The sequence below is a fragment of the Anguilla rostrata genome, chromosome 7, assembly GCF_018555375.3.
Source record: "Anguilla rostrata isolate EN2019 chromosome 7, ASM1855537v3, whole genome shotgun sequence".
NCBI lineage: Eukaryota > Metazoa > Chordata > Actinopteri > Anguilliformes > Anguillidae > Anguilla > Anguilla rostrata.
The window spans coordinates 30,759,247-30,780,589 of NC_057939.1; the positions used below are offsets into that span (position 1 = coordinate 30,759,247).

The window sequence follows — 21,343 nt, forward strand, 5'->3', positions numbered from 1 at the left end:
AATGCCTTGTAACTCATTCCAGACATGCGGGGCATGAAAGGAAAAGGCTGATTTACCCAGTTCTGTTCGAAGATCAACACAAAACTTCATCGCCTGATGCATCTGAATGTGCTCTACAACTTTCCTATTGGGAGCACCTATGTCCGCCATATGGTTTGCCCGCTATTTGGACTTTTTCATTAGGTGGGGTGCGGAAAAGCTGGAGCTCCAAATCTAAGTGCTACGACATCGAGTAAACTTCTTTACGGCAAGCGACATCCATGGCGACGCGAGTAATCCGACACCGTAGGGTCTAGTTTTTAATCAGTGAAAGGACGGTCTGACAGTGCCACCCAGAGTGCATGCTAGGATAGGCTACCAAAAGTTTTTCAGTGAAAGCTTTCTGAGAGGATGAATAATTACTTTTCTTTGGCATGGATCCATTTGAAGACAGTATCGGGTGAGTTCGTTTAGTCTTCAATTATGAATCTGTCATTATGCTGAGAAACAGCTAAACCATTTTATTTATAGGTTCTGAGTTTCTGTGCAAACGCGCGAAAACACGCTGGTCTAATGAAACAACGACGGTAGCCTAATACATATATTGTCCACTTCGTTCCGTTGCTACCATAACATAACGACCTACAGCTGCAGTTTCTCGCTGCATTTACTAATATTGAATATAAACGAAAGACGCAATTTATGCTGTAAATCGTACTCTCAATTTAATCTCTAAATCGACTGTAAGTTTAGGGTTGTAACTACGTAGTTGTTTCGTAGGTGACTTAACTCGTCTTAACTATTGCCGTAGGGTCTAGTTTTTATCAGTGAGGGGACGGTCTGACCGTCGGGAAGCATAGGAAGACAGTGTCGGGTGAGTTCGTTTACTTTTTAAATCTGTCATTATGCTGAGAAATAGCTAAACCATTTTATTGATAGGTTCTGAGTTTCTGTGCAAACGCGCGAAAACACGCTGGTATAATGAAACAATGACGGTAGCCTCATAGTCCGCTTCGTTCCGTTGCTACCATAACATAACGACCTACAGCTGCAGTTTCTCACTGCAATTACTAATATTGAATATAAACAAAAGACGCAATTTATGCTGTAGTCTGCCAATGTCTAAATAAATAATACGGTCCATTTGAAGACAATATCGGGTGAGTTCGTTTAGTCTTTAAATCCATCATTATGCTGAGAGAAATCGTATTCTCAATTTAATCTCTAAATTGACTGTAAGGTTAGGGTTGTAACTAGTTAGCTGTTTCGTAGGTGACTTAGTTAATGCACTCGTCTTAACTATTGCTTGTATTTTTGCATAGACTGCGTTGTTGCTGTTCTTGTTTGTGTTAGTGTTAATCAGTTTAACCTACAGGGTCGAAGTTGAACTATGCGGTTGTTCCCTGCACTTGGAACGGTAGGCTACTGCCCTCTAGGGTTTTCGACACACTTGTTCCTGGTTATGGTTACACATTTTGTTGTACATCGCTCTGGATAAGAGCGTCTGCCAAATGCCTGTAATGTAATGTGATATTCCGTAGCAACAAGATAAACCAGACATTAGCCCTAAAATATGCCAGTACAGCGGTGAAAACGCTGCTCACTGAATAACGAAATAAACGAGACAACGTTTTTTTAAAATTATACCATGTCATTATACAGTCAATATCTGGGACTACGCATTTAATAAATATACAATCTTATCATCGGGTTTACGCGTAGAGATGTCCCTTTTGCGAATGAGTGGTCATATATTGTCTTGGACAATTCGTTTGTGAACTATAGGCGCATATGTGACGCCTGGGTCGGCTACCTTCAGAAATAGCTGCGCGTAATACCACACCTGTTGCTTATGGCGTTGTCGCCCTTTTTAGTACAATTTGACTTGATTGACAATTCATTTATTCAGTAGGTGAGCGTATAAGCTTTCTAACGGTGTATAACATGTCTGATTTTGCTTTTGGAATAGCGTTTTATCGGTCAGCGTAACCGAAAATTTTCTTATATGCCAGTGCCTAAATAAATAATACGGTAGGCTATTCTGCGAGCTGCACGCAGGTCGCAAGTTTATATTTCGTCTTTTGTTTCGTTTTTTCTCAATGTCTCATTTATTCTTTGAAATGTGTATTTATGTGTTATTATTCTATCTGTCTCTGAGGCGCTCTGAAATGTGCATTCTCTGCTAAGCTGAGCCATGGATTTGTATAGGTTTGTGTCTGATGTAGTGTTGCACAGTACGGCGACACTTCAGCACTTTTTCGGTACTTAAAAAAAAAAAAAAAAAAAAGAAACGGTTCGGTATTAGAATATTCCGATGTTCGGTAGTTTTGAGTCAAATGTAAAAGCCAGGGAAATTTGTCTCCCACGTTCCTGATTGACAGGATGAAAAGTGTCATTTGTCAGAATCTTCGCTAGATGGCAGTAGCAACTAAGGTTGCCAAGTGAGGTGACGCGTGCTTGTGCCTTCACTTCGCTGATACAGCGCAGGCTTCGACTCAGTTGACTTCAGTAGCAATAGGTGTTCTAATTTGTCAATATTTAATTATAGGAAGATGCTGTATTGTTATTGAAATATGCTGTTTTTAGATCTATTTTAAAGTGAAAGACCTGTTTAAAGATAATTTACTTTACAATTGTTTAATTTTTGAAGTATATTTCATATAATTTTCTATGGTTTAGTGTTGTAACACTATAGTCCTGTGCTTATTGATATGTTGAACAGACTTCAACTTAAAGGTTGTTAATAAACCAGGTTTTTAATAAATTGTGAATTCGAAAATGAGATCAACCCTTGTGGACATTACGTTTCTGATCTATTAAGGTAATTTCAGTATCGTCAGGTACCGAGTATTGAATCAGTATCGTTTCAGTGTCAATTATCGTGATACTAAACCTGGTATTGGTATCAAAGTCAAAATTTTGGTATCATGACAACACTAGTGTGACACCTTTTTTAGTTGCGGCATGGAAGCGCTGCAGCTGTACATACACGCCGGGCCACATATGTGTTACGACATCCCATCTAAGCGTTACTAAATAGTAAAGGCCTTTACGGGAAGCGGCCAGGACACATCTATGGCGACGCAACTAAGTCATCCGGCAGCATCTCTTAGCACAAAATTGGCCATAAGTCATCAATCTTTTATACAATCATCATGATATTCAGTAGATATGTTGGGTGAAGGCATATGATCACGAGAAAAAAGCCATTTTAAAATCGCTCCATAGGGGGCGCGGCGGTACCAATGCTTGGACCCCTCCCAACGCCTATTGCAGCTTTAATTCAAAGTGCATTTTTATGGGTTAGTGCTGTCCGATTGTGCTAGCTACTTCACATTAACCTTGTACGGTGATCAGTAAAGGCTAACAGCACAACACCACTTAATTTTTGTCACTTCTATCAGCAACGTAATGAACTAAAAAAAAGGCGACAAATGACCTTTTCTGTGAGAAATGTATTATCGAGCTCACGCGCATACACTGCTGGCAACATTCTAAAGCTCCGTTTTTCCCTCCCTACTGTCAGTCAGATTGCTGTGATAGCTCATTCTAAATCATATTTGGAGACCCACGGATAACTCATGACCCATATTTTGTGCCGCTGACTTACAGGCAAGACAATGCATATATTTAACTAACGTTATGTTCACTTATTAGAGTGCATTTTAAGGACTATTGGACTATCTCTGGTTGGTTATATTCATTTATAGCTAGCTAGCTAACGTTGCTAGCTATGTAGTTTGCTTTCGTAATGTAATGTTATCGATAACGTTAGCTAGTTTGCTTTCATACGGAAGTTATAGTTGTGGTTTTATCTTAACTTGGCTAGCTAGCTAGCAAAAATTATTATTGGATATAAGTCAACGTCCTTAGCTATCGATACTTGATATACTAAGTTAGGCAGCTTGTGAAAATTCAGTCTCCCAAGATGAGCGCATATCATGGAGGTAGCTATGGTAATGGGGCACGGTCTGTCAATCATAGCTCACTGACAGTTCTCGCCCAGACAGTTTGGGTGAACTTTTATAGTGGGAAATTTAGGCTTAGAAAAATATGTTTTAAAATACATTTAAATGACTGAATAATAAAACAATTATGCACATTTGTTTTGTTTTTGCCTGAAGACAACTGGCAAGTGTTACATTCAACCACCATGTTAATCCTTTAACACACCCCCTCCCTGCAGTCTCATCTGCAACTACACCCCCCACCCATGACATAATGGACAATATTGTCTATCTGGGCATTCGTAAAAATATTCTTTCACCACTCATTAAAAAATGATACCATGTCATTCTACAGACAATATCTGGGACTAAATATTGAATAAATATACAACCTTACCATTGGTCTTACCCGTAGAGATGTCCCTTTTGAGACTGAGTGGTCATATATTGTCTTGAACAATCCGTTTGTGAAACATATATGCATTTGTGATGCCAGGGTACCTTCCAAAACAGCTGTGCGTAATACCACACCTGTTGTTTACGGCGTTGTCGCCCTTTTTAATACAGTCTGGCTTGATTGACAATTCATTTATTCAGTAGGTGAGAGTATAAGCTTTCTAACGATGTATAACATCATCTAATCTTTCTTTTGGAATAGCGTTTTATAGGTCAGTGTAATTTTCTTACCATCGCATTCAGTCTGTGGTAGCAGTAAATGACGCTGCACCTAACGAAACGTTGTCAGCGATTTTTCGTAATTTCTTGGAAAATACTATTATTTTGGACTTCTGTGCATAGCTAAGCCATATGTTTGCTAATAGACCTAGCTGACATCGTTTTCTGGAGCAAAACAGAAGCGAATAGAAGAGTATCATTGATTTACTGTCTCTGTCTCCATCTACTGAACACGTATAAGATTTCATCATTGCTATGTATGTATTACTGCTCAAAATATTTTGGTTATATACGTTATTTTTGAAATTGAGTGTCTTTAACCCCTTAGTGCACATGCCAAATCTTGCCAGTCCTTGCCCATTTAGGGGGTACTAGGGATGTATCCGAATCCGAAAACTGTATTCGAGAAAGCACAAATAATGCGATGGAAACAGATATTTCTTCTACCCGAAGTTGCTCGTTATAGTAGATACATTTTGAGTATCTACTAATGAAACTAAAACAACGCGTTTATATTTTTAATTCGTACTTTGGTTGCAGTAGCACTGAATGTCTGAGTTCAGTAATCTAGGGGCTTTGCGCTAAGAGGTTAAATAAGTTAGTGTATTATATAATGTGGATATTTCACACTGTAATGTAAGCGTTAGTTGGGGGACAAGCAGCAAAGCTTCGTAGACACATATTGTGTTTCTACCTTTTCTTATTATTCATCATCATCATCATCTTTTTCTTCTGGCTAGGGTGTCTATGGCAGCCCCTAGAACTGTATGGTAAAAAGTTTTGAAATTTGGCACACTGATTGGGGACAGTCCCATGATTCTTTTCACCAAGATTCATGTCTCCACCTCGAGCGCTGTAGCACCACCAATGGGTCAAAGTTGGAGTTACGTTTATGCCTGTAAGTTTTGAGCCATATGCCCGATTTAAAAAAATGAGGTACCGTTGGATTCCTTGGATCAAGCCGAGTTCAACGCATCGATTGTCGTCAATTTCCTCCATATTGGATTTTCTGCCATATTGGATTTTCTTAAAAAGTTTTAAAAACTTTCACAGGCCACAGATTTTGTCCAGTCTTCACCAAATTTGACACAGATGATGTTCAGACCAAGCCTCAAAACAAAAGTTATAGATGGATTTTTGATTTTCAAAAGTGTTTGTCCGTCACAGCCAATCGAAATCGGCGGTGAAGTCGCCAAACAGGAAGTGAGCTCACATTTCAGCAACGCTTTTATGTATCAACACCAGACTTGGTGCCAGAGACTGTAAAAAATATGGACAAAGCTACTGTGACGTCACCCATTGACTCTCTGTGGGTCTCTAAAACATGTTTTGAAGCTCAATGGCGGGCGCGGCCATGTTGTCGATTTGGAGCCAAAACCATATAGTTAAGCGGTTCTGTGATTTTTACAATGTGATTGACAGTCCGGTGCGGAAAAGCCCATCAACCTGAACGAACGATTGCAGAACGAACTTGAGGTTAGCTGACTGTCTGCCGTTATGTTAAAATATATTATCAAATGTTTACGGAGTTTAATTTCCATTCGTGACTGTACTGTGTCATGTAATCACGTTATATGTATGACATTAATAATACAATTATGTTCAGTTTTCTTCAAATTATGTTTCTCAGCAAAACGAATATGCTTAGCTAGCATATCAGCTTGCCAGTGAGCTAGGTAGGCTATCTGTGGTTAGCTCACGCATTAGCAATATGAACCACAGGGGAAGAACATCGACTACGCTGATGGTCAGTCAATCAGAGATGTGTAGACTACTGGTGATTTGACTAGGCTAATTTTCATGTGACTGTCTGGTAGACCTGCTGTTAACCGAGGAAATTATCGTCGTAGGTTTTCGCCACAGTCAGTTAATGAGCCAGTAACTGCTACTAGCTACTCTATCGCCGTTTGTGGTGTTCACTTGCTGGGTGACGCTAGCTGACCGATCGTTCGCAAGTCACTTTCTACCAAAAAAAAATTAACACTGTCAGCGGTGATTAACACATCTACCAAGTATTTTAATAACTGATCTGCAGGCGGGTAAATATGACAATGCACTTTGTACAGCAAGTTTTCCACCTGGAGCATGAAGACAAAAATAATGTACATTGAATTTCTAATTATTATTAGGCTATTATATTTTTTTTCTTGTAAATCATCAAAACCAATGGAGAAAAGCCAATATACGCAAGGAGCCCCCAGGACCGATTCTGAGAACCACTGTCTTAAATGCTCTTGTCGGTCTCTTAAATGCTAAAAACATGTTCCTTTCTAAATGCCAGTCTTAAAAAGATGGTTAATTTCATCAAATTCTGTGTGTGTGTGATTTCATTGTGTGTTACATTACATTACATTATAGGCATTTAGCAGACGCTCTTATCCAGAGCGACTTACACAACTTTTTACAAAGCATTTAAGCAAGTGTTGTATGTTATTCAGCAAATAAACCTTAAGACTCTTAATTCGCTTCGTGAAACTGAAAATTTTGCAGTGTTTATCCCAAAATCGGGATTATAGGAGCTTTGTCACATGCGTGAAGCCATGGCCCAGGTAGACATTTACGGAATGTACACGACTGACAAGCCGTCAAACACGTTTGACAAATTGAATATTTTCCGGTTAGGGTTAGCTAGCTAGTCAAATGGCTGCGAGCCATTTGCGAACTGCTTTAGCATAGGCTACTGGACTACCAAATATAGCAAGCTGATGACGCTTTCTGCCAACTAATTATTTGGTTAAGTAGGCTAAAGGAAATAGTAAAAATTACTCGACTACCGAAAAACTTCAAAGGAGGATTATTTTATGGTCGTCTAGTGCAGCTGTAAATAGCACACGCCATAATGAAATCACTACGAAATGGGATGCTTGCATTTTCTGACTTCGCACAGGTGGACCGTGGACAGAACAGCAATGTCAAGGCCAAGAGGCGCCACCTCCCACCCAGTGACCATAGACTGTAGCCCCTACTGTAGCTTAGTCCTCCGCAGCAATTAGGAAGTGACGCAAACTGTACCTCATTGGTCCACAACAAATATTATAACAGTGCCCAAATGACACAATAAATCATGAAATCGACCCATGGACAGTCATAAGACGAATAAAATACACATATTGTGACTATTTGTTCTCATGAGAAAAAATAATTGACTTTGTATTTTGACCGCATTTGTACCGTAGACTTACATGGAAACTGGATATGAAAACACCTATACTGGAGCCAACCGTAGTGGTGCTATTGAGCAACCAGGAACAACAAGACCAGGAAATGTGCTTCAAAAACGAAGTCTGGTTTTGGCCGCTTGCTTGGTACATAGTACCCCTTCCTGAGGACGTGCAAAAAAAACATGAGTCATTTGACCACTGCGGGGCGCTGCAATAAGTAAAAACGCGTTTTGCCCAATAACTGTTGATGTGTTTGCCATAAAAAAGTAATTCTTGTGTGTGGTTGTATCTTGGGAGATCCCAAGGCAGAGACAAAAGCCTTCCTCCATTACAGTCAATCGAAAATGGCAGGGAAGCCGCCAAACAGGAAGTGAGGTCATAACTCAGCAACACTTTGATGTATCAAAACCAAACTTGGTACATGGACTCGGGACCCCATTTTGAGCAAGCACAAAAAATTTCCGTCATTTGACCACGGGTGGGTGCTGCAATTAGCAAAAATGCGTTTTGGCTAATAACTGGTGAGGTGTTTGCTTAAAAAATAATTCTCATGTCTGGTGATACCGTGAGAGGTCCCAAGGCCGAGACATAGCAACTTTTCATGTCAACCTAATTGATGCGGCCGCCATATTGGATTTTATCGAAAGGTTGAAAAAATTTTCACAGGCTACAAAGTTTGCCCAATCTTCCCCAAACTTGGCACAGATCATCTTTGGACCAAACCTCAAAAAAGTTCTCTGATGCATTTTTGGTTTTCAAAAACGTTCATCCATTTCAGCCAAATCAAAGACAAACGACCCAAACAGGATGTCAGCTCATATCTCAGTTACACCCAATCTTTGGTCAATTTTCATAAAACTTGCTATCAGTGCTTACAGCCACGCTTTTTAACATGATCCGATCAAATTGCCATGGCAACTCTGCCCTGCTGGACTGCTTGGCACCCTCATTGCTGCTTGCAGCTATATTTAATAATGTAGTAGTTTTTGTGAAGCATGCAACAGTGATGACGTGTGACAGTTGGAACATTGCCAAAACGTGGTGGACAGTTGAAAATTGTTTTCATGTCGTCCCATCCCCATACAAACATACGAGAGTATCGGTGTATAGAAATACATACAGGAGTTAATTATTACACATTTAGGTACTGTACAGCATTGTGTGACAATAGTTTTGCATTATTTTTTAATCTGATATCAATGTTTCATCTTAAACCTTCATAAGGGGCTCATTTATATGCTTTACAATGGACAGAAAGCATTATATTCCTTTTTGGAGAGATTTTGGATATGTCTCTGGACCCCTAGCTATTTTAGACCAGTGTACTGACAGAAAGCCTGTAATTACCACTTGAAAATGATGCAACAGTGAGTTTCTTGAGTCAAAACAGTTGATTTGTAGTGAAATACGTGAATTTGTTGTGATTTACAGCAATGCATAATTTAGACATTTTGGGTAGATTTGGAGATCTTTAGTAGTTCTACATATCCACCCTTAGATTTTATGAACTTGTGGTCAAGAAGTTTTTGATCCAGGACATGTATACTATAACCTGCTGTATATATGCAATCTCCCTGTATTTCATTGCGAACTAAAAAAGAGCAAATTCATTTTAGATTTTTTGCCTAGACAATTGCATTTGTGGCCCTTTATTCCTTCCGAAATTATGAATATAAAGTAATATAAGCTAGTATTATAAATGGTGCAAATGTCTTGCTTCATTTAAGCCACTTGTCAAGTCTCTGTGGTGTTCACATCTGGAGTTATAAAGCTTTAAATAGGGTACCCCCTAAATGGGAAAGGATTGGTCAGATTTAGCATGTGCGCTAGGGGGTTAAACTTGTTGCACTGGTACAGCGTACATCCCTTTTATCACTGTGTGATTTTAGCACTGATTGGCCACATGTAAGTGCCATGGCAGGAAGCCATGTAATTTACATTTGGGTGTGGCTTTTTGCAAAACCGGCATACTAAGACAGACAGTTCGATTAATCAATAGGGAAGCTGCTGCTGGCTCCCAGTGGCAGAGGCTCCTCCCTTTTGCCCCAGAAAGTACATGCGTTCGTCCAGACTAGTTGATAGCTTGACCCTGAGCACCGCCACTAAGAATTGGCCTGATTCAGCCACAGGGCATTACAGAGCTCAACAATTCATAAATTAACAATTCACTAAGAATCACTGCTTTTATGTAAATATTTAAAACCTGCTAACCTGATTAATCTTCTCAGTTTGAATACATTTATGTATGATTTTTAGTCATTGCCATCTTCATTTGCAGCCATTTTGGATTCATTGTTCATATCACTTTACTGACTTTCATGTGGTTGATTCACATGCACATTGGCACACGGATCAGCTGTATCTCCAACCAGTACTCCTCAAACAGTATAACAATCAACTGAATTTCCACAAAATAAACTAAAGTAAATCCTGTTACATTTGAATAAGGACCAGTAACAAATGTCACAAGATCTCTCTACAGAATAAATTTGTCTCAAGAAATTTGCCTAGGATTATGCATTTACCACCATTTTGAATAAAATCAAAAACATTTAAACATCTCCTAGACAGTTGGACTGATATGCACAAAACTTGAAAAGTAGCATGTACTCATAAGTGTATATAAACAAAGTTGGTACAATTCAAAACGTGCTCTGAGTAATCCAGTGAATTTGCATGTGGGTTTGGCTTTTTACCAAGAAACTAATAAACTGCAGACAGATACAAAGCGACGATACTTGCCTATTATTAACTCCATCCTGAGGACATCTGTAAAGAATTGGCCTGACCAAACCACTAGGTGGCACAATGAAGCTCAACAAATTTTAAAAATGGAGAAATTCAAAAAAATTACATTTTCCTTGTAGACATTTGAAACTTGCATGGCTGACTATGCATCTCATTAGGAATACAGCAAATAAGCAGGATTTCAGGATTTATTGGCTGTGGTTAATGGAAAGTCATGTGATTTACATCAGTGATAAATTACTGGCTATTACTGGTTGCTAAAGTGATAAATTACTGGTTATCCGATGTGATTTTCTCGTTTCCAAAACCAGAATCAAACGAGGAAAAGTACAAAGCACTGCTATGTCTGCTCCAAGGTAACCTAGCAGCGCCCAATCCCGCCACTTTTTCGGAACTTGTACCTTTGCAAACACATTTTAAAAGAAAGCAAACACTGACAGCATCGCCGCTTGTCCTGTTTTGAAATGAACGTTCGTCTGTTTCGCCTGCGTATGAATGCCATCTGTACTGCACATTTCACTATTGTATGAACCCAGCTGTCATTATTGGAAACAAAAATCCATCGTTTTTCACGACAGAAAGGTTAGCTGATGGCCGTGACATTTCTCAGCATAATCAAAGCAATGTCAGCAGTTTGTACATTTAAATATGTATGGCCACGTACACATGAGATACTGCAATACAAAAGCCCGATCATGTGTCCTTACACCTTAAAAATAGATAATTGCTGCATGTTGCTTGGACTCTAATTACTATCTCATAAAAAACATGTTTTCAACATACAAAAATGCTAAGTTAATCACACATACAAAGCACTGTCTATAACTCATTCATTCAAACTGGCGAAATCTATGCCTGCCATTAAAAGTATTGATATCAAAATGACGGCAAGTTGCTTTACTTCAAACAATATAGGCTATCTTGCCTCACCAAAATTAAAGAAACTGTATTCCAAAACAATGTCATTCAATGTTTTCTAAATTGTTTCAACTCACTGGTGTAACTTTTTTAAGAAAATCAATACATTTACCGTCATGAAATGCACACGGCTGGCCGTGAGTGACTTTTGGTAAACATATGCATTGAAGATTCTGATATTTTGATAAGTGCAAAAGCAATAGTTCAAAAGCAATTGACAATTATTAGTTAGCAAATATAAGTGTAAGAAAATGTTAGTGTAAGATATACAAAGATCTGCCTGAGGGCAAGGCAGGATTCGATCGTCTGACCTTGTGCTTCCCAGTTAATGAACGTTGGCAGTGTGCCACCATCAAGTAGCTGTCCAAAGACATGCATTTTCTTGGTGAAAATTGTTTGTGGTTTTAAAGAAGAGAGGTCAGTAAGCACTGCTGAGCTCTGGTTGTATTCATATGGCCTGTCGATATTGTAAGCAGTTAACTGAATGTGTAGATGGTATGGCATAGATGTGGTGCAAAAGCAATAGTTGAAGTAATAGACAATTATTAGTCAGCAAATAAGCATTACCACTGAGCCACATACTGACTAGCTGTGGGACTGGCAATTTTCTTGGGGAAAAAGATAAAAGTCCATTTTGCTTGTGTATGTGACATTTTGATTTGGCTAGTGTAGGTGAAGGATTGGCTGGGGTATGTAAAATGGGGAGACATATCCCTTGTTGGCTAGGAGCATTTCTGGCAGGAAAAAGAAGAATAAGGAGAAAATGTAAAATCTCCTAAGTTTGGAGCTTTATTGTGTGGACATGTGAAGTTGTTTATGAATTCTGTCTGTTGAAATGGGGTCAGAATGTACAGAAATTAATGTTTTTAAGGGCTGAGAGTCTGGCTGTTGTGGTTATTTCTGCGGGGAACCCTGAAAAGTGCGAAACTCTTGATGCTGTATAGGTATGGGACATACCCCGCCAAGGCGTAACTTGGCTGGATGGCATACCTGCCATCCCAATATTTTCCGGGTATTTATGTACACTTTGGTATCACCAATTCGCCACAATGTAGAAATTGCAACACTTTTTATTCATTGCCCCCCCCCCCCCATATTAATGTTATGTAAATGACAGTAGTTATGTTTAGTACTTTGTTGTATATACTTTGCATGCAATTACTGCTTGAAACCTGTGACCCATAGACACCCAGTGCTGATGTCTTCTCTGGTGAAGTTCTGCCAGGCCTTTGTCTCTGACTGTTTATTTTTTATTTTTCAGTCTCATAATGGCTTCCTTGACTTTCAATGGCACTCTGATCCTCATGTTGACAAACACCAATAACTGACTCCAAAGGCAATCAAAAGCCTAGAATCAAGGCTAGATGCTGAAAACTATCTCATGCCTACACTAAGTAAGCAATTGAACACACCTGACAGATCACTCGGCTAGCAAACTAGCCAGTTAGATAATTTGGCCTCCTTGCTGAACGCATGTTTTTTTTTGTGTGGTTTTTGAACCCCCCAGGAGCAAATTATTATTGTAGTTCAATAGTTTTCCCTAATTGTTACATGCTAACATTAGCTGTTATAATATTATAATCTGATTCCGGGTAAATTTTGGTTGTAGTCTGTTCTGAGATAAACAAAATATTTCCTAGTACAAGGGTTCCTCCAGTCATTGCTATTTAGTAAAAAGCTAGCTAAGTTAGTTGATTATAACCAGGGGGATTCCACTCCAGGTAGTTCTTTTCAGTGTTATTTATTCAATGCTTAAAGGACCATACCAGTGTTTCTGCATGTCATTGTCCATTGTCAACATCGGCCACATAGTTTACATAAACCTAATTTTTCCCAAAATTGCTTTATTTTTGATATATCATGTTTGTTTACGTTTTGTCCAGACAGACGTCATTCACTGCCATTCATGTTGAAACGGTGTGCAAAAACACTCTACGATACTTGAAAGTTGCTAGGTATAGGAAATTCACCCTTTTGAAAATCACTATGCCGTTTATATGAGGATGATATGGAAGGGTACAAACTCATTAGGAAGGATAGATCCAGTAAGAGGGGTAGGGGTGTAGCTGTAGGTGTGAAATTTTAATGTTCAGAAAATTCCAGAAATCGACCAGCTTGTGCCTAGTGAGGATATTTGGATAAAGCTCATAGGGGAAGATGAAAAGGGCCTTACGGTACGAGTGTGTTACCAGCCGCCAGCTTCAGACAGTAGTGTGATGGGTGACTTCAATTACCCTGATATTAATTGGGAAATGATGACAGGACAAGGAAAAAGTGAGGAATAGTTTTTAGATGTAATAAATTTTTTCTGCACAGTATGTCAATCAGCCCACAAGAGGGAAATCAATTCTGGATCTGGTGCTTAACTCACTGTGGCCAAGCGGAATCGATAACGATTTCAGAAAATATATAACTTTAAACGATTTAATTCAATCTTCTACTGGGAGTTTTGCTGTTTATTGAGGGTGTGACAGAAAATTTTGGTGCCGCTGACTGTAATCGAATGTTTTTCACATTTACCGTTCGATTAAGCAAGTACCATTTACAGTACATTTTTATGGGTTAGTGCTGTCAGATTGTACTAGCTACTTTACATGAACCTTGTACGGCGATCAATAAAGACTAACAGCACAGTACCACTTACTTCTTTTCACTTATACCACCACTGTAATGAACCAAAAAAAAAGGCTACAAACTACTTTTTCTATGATAAGTGTGTTGTCGAGCTAACGCGCATACACTGCTGGCGACATTCTAAAGCTCCGTTTTGCCCCATACTATATAGCTAGCTAGCTATGGCATGCCCTGACCTCTGTAACATTATTTGTTGTCCTCCGGGTGTCCATACATCTGTATCGGTGGTTGTAGCTGTGTGTCCTTAGCTCCTACTCATGCCTGCAGGATAGAATCCGTACGCGCTAACTAGGTTAACTAAAGTAGGCGATCCGTACACACTAACTAGGTTAGCTAAAGTGGCGAAACGCAAACATGTTAGGGTTAGCTAAAGTAACGTTAGGCAATAAAGCTGTGCTTAAAAATGTCTTACCGTACCACCATGCGTCCTACTAAACGAAACACCACCTGCGCATGCGTCCCACAAACCTCCCTCAAAGGTTGTCCGTGAGTGAGTGAATAAGTGACCACAATTTACCACACATAGCCCATGGCGCCAGTTCCTGCGCGCCGTGGGAAAAAGACTATGGGAACCCAAGAGACTCTTTGAAAGGCAAATTGCCCAAGATGCAAAAAGTAATCCTAAACGTTTTTTTCAATACTGTAGTAGGAAAAGGAAAGTCAAAGAAGATATCAAGTGCATTAATGAAGAAGAAAATGAAGAAGGAGCTTCTAAGGAGCTTCATTGCTTTCTAAGAATAAAGATATTGCTGATAGCTTCATTAGTTATTTTGTTGAGAGTTTTACTAGAGAAGAGGTTACTAGTAGACTGGAAGGCATATTCAATACTCAAAGTCTTATCAGATATTGAAATAGAGGATAAAGAAGTGCTGCATGAATTACTTAAACTAAAGACAAACAAGGCAGCAGGTCCTGATGGCATATACCCAAGAGTACTCAAAGAGTTAGCTGCAGTCATTTTGAAACCACTGGCAGGTATTTTTAGACATAGAAACTGGAGAAATACCTGAGGACTGGAAGCGAGGTAATATAATAACAATATATAAGAAAGGGGACTGTACGGATCCAGGAAACTACAGGCCTGTAAGTTTGACGTGCATCATATGTAAAATACTGGAGTCTATCATTACAGACAAGTTGGAAATATTTCTTGAAAATAGAAACATCCTAAGGGATAGCCAGCATGATTTTTGTAAGGGAAGGACATGTCTGACAAACCTTCTGGTATTCTTTGAAGAAGCTACCAAGTGTTTTGATAATAACAAGGCATATGATATTATCTACTTAGATTTTCAAAATGCATTTTATAAGGTACCACATGAGGGACTTTAGAGGAATGAAGAATTAGAGGATGTATTTTAAAGTGGATTCGGAACTGGCTACAGGGTAGTACACAAAGAGTAGTAGTAGGAGGGATATTATCTGAGCACGGAGCCGTTAGAAGAGGAGCCCCACAAGGATCGGTTCTGGGACCACTGCTCTTCCTCATTTACAGTCAGGTCCATAAGTATTTGGACAGTGACACAATTTTCATCATTTTGGCTCTGTACGCCACCACAATGGATTTGAAATGAAACAATCAAGATGTGATTTAAGTGTAGACTTTCAGCTTTAAGGGTTTTGTCAAAAATATTGTATGCACAATGTAGGAATTACAACCATTTTTATACATAGCCCCCCAATTTTAGGGGCTCAAAATTAATTGGAAAAACTAACATAATCATAAATTAAATTGTAATTTTTAATACTTGGTTGCAAATCCTTTGCAGTCAATGACTGCCTGAAGTCTTGAACCCATAGACATCACCAGACGCTGGGTTTCTTCCCTGGTGATGCTCTGCCAGGCCTCTACTGTAGCTGTCTTAAGTTCCTGCTTGTTCTTGGGGCGTTTTGCCTTCAGTTTTGCCTTCAGCAAGTGAAATGCATGCTCAATTGGATTCAGGTCAGGTGATTGACTTGGCCATTGCAGAATATTCCACTTCTTTGCCTTAAAATAGTCTTGGGTTGCTTTCGCAGTATGCTTCAGGTCATTGTCCATCTGTACTGTGAAGTGCCGTCCAATGAGTTTTGAAGCATTTGGCTGAATCTGAGCAGATGATATAGCCCTATACACTTCAGAATTCATCCTGTCAGCAGTCACATCATCAATAAATACAAGGGAGCCACTTCCAGTGGCAGCCATACATGCCCACGCCATAACACTACTTCCACCATGCTTCACAGATGAGGTGGTATGCTTTGGATAATGAGCAGTTCCTTCCCTTCTCCATACTCTTCTCTTCCCATCATTCTGGTACAAGTTGACCTTTGTCTCATCTGTCCATAGGATGTTGTTCCAGAACTGTACAGGCTTTTCTAGATGTTTTTTGGCAAACTCTAATCTGGTCTTCCTGTTTTTGAGGCTTACCAATGGTTTACATCTTGTGGTAAACCCTCTGTATTTACTCTGGTGAAGTCTTCTCTTGATTGTTGACTTTGACACAGATACGCCCACCTCCTGGAGGGTGTTCTTGATCTGGCCAACTGTTGTGAAGGGGTTTCTCTTCACCAGGGAAAGTGTCATCCACCACAGTTGTTTTCCGTGGTCTTCCGGGCCTTTTGGTGTTCCTGAGCTCACCAGTGCGTTCTTTCTTTTTAAGAATGTACCAAATAGTTGATTTGGCCACACCTAATGTTTTGCTATCTCTCTGATGGGTTTTTTTTTTTCAGCCTAATGATGGCTTGCTTCAGCTTAATATTGAGAGTTAACAGCAACAGATTCCAAATGCAAATGACACACTTGAAATCAATTCTAGACCTTTTATCTGCTTACTTGTAAATGAAATAATGAGGGAATAACACACACCTGGCCATGGAACAGCTGAGCAGCCAATTGTCCAATTACCTTTGGTCCCTTAAAAAGGGGGGACCACATATAAAAAGTGCTGTAATTCCTACACCGTTCACCCGATTTGGATGTAAATACCTTCAAATTAAAGCTGAAGGTCTGCGCTTTAAGCCCATATTCATTATTTAATTTCAACTCCAATATGCTGTGGTAGACAGCTAAAATAACAATAACTTTTGCCAAATATTTATGGACCTGACTGTATATCACTGACCTTGACAGGGACATAGAAAGTACATTGGTAAAATGTGCTGATGATACAAAACTGGGAGGCCCAGCTAATAGTTTGGAAGCTACTAAAGTAATCCAAGGAGATTTAAATGAAATCCAGAAATGGGTGGAAACCTGGCAAATGAAATGTAATATAGCCAGATGTAAAGTTCAGCATGTGGGAAATAAAAACATTTATGGGAGGAACACAATTGGAATGTGCTCAGTTTGAAAAAGACTTGGGAGTAATGGTTGATCAAAGCCTTTCTGGTTCTAGGTACCATGCTGTAGCAGTAAAAAATGGCAACAGGATGCTGGGATATATAGCCAAAAATATTGAGTATAAATCCAAGGAAGTTATACTTATCTTATACAATACATTTGCTAGACCACACTTACAGTATTGTGTGTAGTTCTGGGGGCTGTACTACAAGAAAGATATTGAGGCTCTGGAAAAAGTTCAAAGAAGAGCACTAAATTTATTCCTGGTATTAAAGATAAAAGCTATGAGGAAAGACTTAAGATGCTTAGTAACTTAGTAAACTTAGTAACTCTTCTAGCTTAGTAAAGGAAACTTAAATTCATTAAGCGGCTCAACAAAGTGAAGTAACAAGAGATTCTTCAGGTTGACTTCTGTTATTAGAATGAGGGGACATAAATGGAAATTAACAAAAGGTAGATTCCATACAGACATTAGGTATTTCATTAGGTACATTTAGTATTTTTTTCACACAGAGAGCAGTCAATGTGTTGAATTTCCTGCCAGACCACGTAGTAGAGGCAGCACTAATTTAGGTAGGAAAATGGCAAGCATTATTGGGCCGAATGGCCTGTTCTCGTCATTATATTGTTATGTTATAATCAAAAACATCTGTGAAGCCATTTGCCCCAAATGTTATGGTGCTCTGAAATGGGGGGACTATGTATAAAAAGTGCTGTAATTTCTACTGGGTTAAACCAAAATTATAGATTACATGTCTAAAATGGTAAAGTTCAGAGCCAAATCAATTTTTTAAAAATATGTCTTTCTTCCAAGCATCATGGAGCTCTCTGTATGTATGCATGTATAGATAAACATATCTATTTACGGGTATTCCCATACATGGCCTCACATACTGGCTGCTTCAAATACTAATGTATTTCGCATGTGAATATTATATTTTCATTTGGTGAATTCTTAGTTTTATTGATCATTTTTATCAGCAGCTATGGTAATGAGGGGTTGGGTGATGTCCAATGAGAGGTGGTGTGGGGTGGACTTCTTGACAGAGGGTTGTGTCCCATCCCGCTAGGCAGAGGAGCTGAGACAGAGGCTGAGGGACCTGGAGGAGAGGGAAAGGAGGGAGGGGAAGAAGATGGCCGATGAGGAGGCGCTGAGAAAGATCCGTTCCGTAGAGGAGCAGATCGACACGCTTAACAAGAAACTGTCTCTCGCCAAGCAGGTGTGTGTGTGTTTGTGCACACGACTTTGTGTATGTGCGTGCATACTTGTGTTTGTTTGTTTGTGTGTATGTGTGCGTGCATGCATGCGTGTGCCTGTGTCTGCACATTTAGGTATGCTACTGCGTGTGTGTGTGTGTGCGCGCGTGTGTATGCGTGTGTATTTACCCCCTCGTGTGCATGGCAGGAAGAGGACGCCTTGCTAAGCGAGATGGATGTGACAGGCCAGGCGTTTGAGGACATGCAGGAGCAGAACATTCGGCTCATGCAGCAGCTCAGGGAGAAGGACGATGCCAACTTCAAACTGATGAGCGAGAGGATCAAGTCCAACCAGATCCACAAACTGCTGAAGGAGGAGAAGGAGGAGCTGGCTGACCAGCTGCTCACGCTCAAAACACAGGTGGATGGGGCTAGAGCTCACCAGTCACTGTGTGCGTGTGTGTGTGTGTGTGTGTGTGCGCGCATGCGTGCGTGCATGTGCTAACTTCCCTTCCCCCACCCCCCGGGCAGGTGGACGCCCAGCTTCAGGTGGTGAGAAAGCTGGAAGAGAAGGAGCGCCTCCTACAGAACACTATCGTTACTGCAGAGAAAGAGCTGACGCTGAGGACTCAGGCCCTGGACATGAACAAACGCAAGGTACCTCCACTCTACTGGACCTGTCCTTCAGGAGCCCTTGCTCTATTCTCTAACCAGGGCTGAGTGCTGATGGTCATCACTACTTGAGACTGATTGTTCTCCTGCTGGTGTCTCCTCCTATGTCCAAGGACCTTTTACACCTGTTTATGACAGAGTACGTTTCTGAGGTTCTCAGACTTTCTGTAGGGCTGTCTTGTGGCTGCTGCATCCTCTGTAGGTTCAGAAAAGGACAGATAAAGACAGACAGACAGGTCCTCCTCCCAGTTGTGCTCTGCCAATGCAGGCAGTTCCTATTGAACAGCTCACTGTTTCTATTGAAACACTAGCCAGTTGAGCAGTCTTCGTGACTGAAGCTCCTGCCATCTGTGCCCCAATAATGAACCCTCTTTCAAAGTCATTTAGCCATGTTTATCCTAAATCGAGGTCAATTGGGCCTGCTCAACATTTTTATACATGCCATAGAGCATGATAGGAAGTTAATTGCTTAATTGTATAATGCAGTACACGTGTATAGAAGCATCTGCATTTGTTATGTTTCTCCTCTCATTTATTCAGGTATTTCCTTTAATTTGTCACCCCTCTGTCGGTAGTGTAATGTTCTGGCCCTCTCTTTCCCTGCCCCCCTAGGCGCAGGAGTCAGCCCAGCTCTCAGAGGAGATCCGGGTGCAGCTGGATGCTGTGCAGCAGAAGCTGAACGGGGTTCGAGAGGAGGTGATTGAGAACAGCCTCTCCCGCGAGAAGGAGTCCTTCAATGCCCGCAGGGCCCAGGTAAGTGCTTTTGCACCCACTAAGACCGCCTGGTATACACACACTCTACACACACAGAGAAACCTACATACATGCACCCACACACACAAATGCCACACATGCACACACACACACACACACACCCCACATTTACACACACCACAAACAGACACACACAACAAACTTCGCACACACCTCATACAGACACACACAGAAACCTAAATCTATGTACTCACACACACACACACACACACACACACATTCACACACCACTGGAATGTCTACATCAATTTCTTTTTTCAGGAGGACATTTCAAAGTTGAGGAGGAAACTGGAGAAAGCCAAGAAGCCAGCCGAAAACATTCCGAACTGCGATGAGATTCTCAACGAGGAAATTAAGGACTACAAGGTAGCAACTGCGCCAGTGCTTGTCTGTAGGGAATTCAAACCTGTTTTGGCGATTTTTCAGAAAACATATTGCAGTTTGTTTTTCATGCATAAATGCTATAGTATAATCAAATAACACAATATAAGTAGCTAACTTGCCAGAATATAAAGGGTGTTTTCTTTAATACGATGTTAAAAAGTAGCCGTTTCCCTTGGCATGTAATCACTATCATTGGAAGCAAATGCATCATTGTCCGTGCAACTTTTATAGTGTATTCATACAGCGAGCAACTCGTCAACCAAGTTGCCGGAAGTACATTCATTCTGTATGTAGCTGAGCGACGTCCAGCAACACGAGAAACTGAGCAACTGAGCTACCAAAGTTGCCCGAAAAATGTTGGCCACAGCATGGCCCATCAACAGCCAGTCAGAGTTTCGGGCTTCCTATTTATCCAACCAATATGATACCATTTCGCGAATTATTTTTCCGTTCAGTGAGGAAAAATAGACTAACAACTCATCATGGTACCCGACGCTTGTATGGCAGTTTCAACTTGCTTGCTAGTAGTGTTGGGTACCGGTGCCAAAACCGATACTTTAAAATGGTACCGATTCCTAAATGGTGCCTGAACCGATACCTTCTTTAAAATAAAGAGCAAACAACAACTTTAAACACTGGCGCACATGCCAAATCTGGCCAATCCTTGCCCATTTAGGGGGTACCCTATTTAAAGCTTTATAACTCCAGATGTGTACACCACAGAGACTTGAAAAATTGCTTAAATGAAGCAAGACATTTGTACCATTTACAATACTAGCTTAGATTATTTATATTCATAATTTTGGAATAAATAAAGTGCCACAAATGCAGTTGTCTAGGCAAAAAATCTAAAATGAATTTGCTCTTTTTTAGCTCACAATGAAATACTGGGAGATTGCATATATACAGCAGGTTGAAGTATACATTTCTTGGAT

The 21,343-nt window shown here is 40.1% G+C and overlaps 1 protein-coding gene across 2 annotated transcripts in view; it reads left to right on the forward strand.

Annotated features, from left to right (window-relative positions):
• The window catches only part of rnf20 (ring finger protein 20, E3 ubiquitin protein ligase), a 74,765-nt gene that overhangs the window by 41,106 nt on the left and 12,316 nt on the right, over nucleotides 1-21,343 (forward strand). For both annotated transcript variants that reach the window (XM_064344066.1, XM_064344067.1), the window contains exons 17-21: nucleotides 18,452-18,601; nucleotides 18,787-18,999; nucleotides 19,110-19,235; nucleotides 19,863-20,003; nucleotides 20,286-20,390. In XM_064344066.1, the coding sequence (XP_064200136.1) occupies nucleotides 18,452-18,601; nucleotides 18,787-18,999; nucleotides 19,110-19,235; nucleotides 19,863-20,003; nucleotides 20,286-20,390 (735 nt within the window). The remainder of the gene's footprint in view (nucleotides 1-18,451; nucleotides 18,602-18,786; nucleotides 19,000-19,109; nucleotides 19,236-19,862; nucleotides 20,004-20,285; nucleotides 20,391-21,343) is intronic.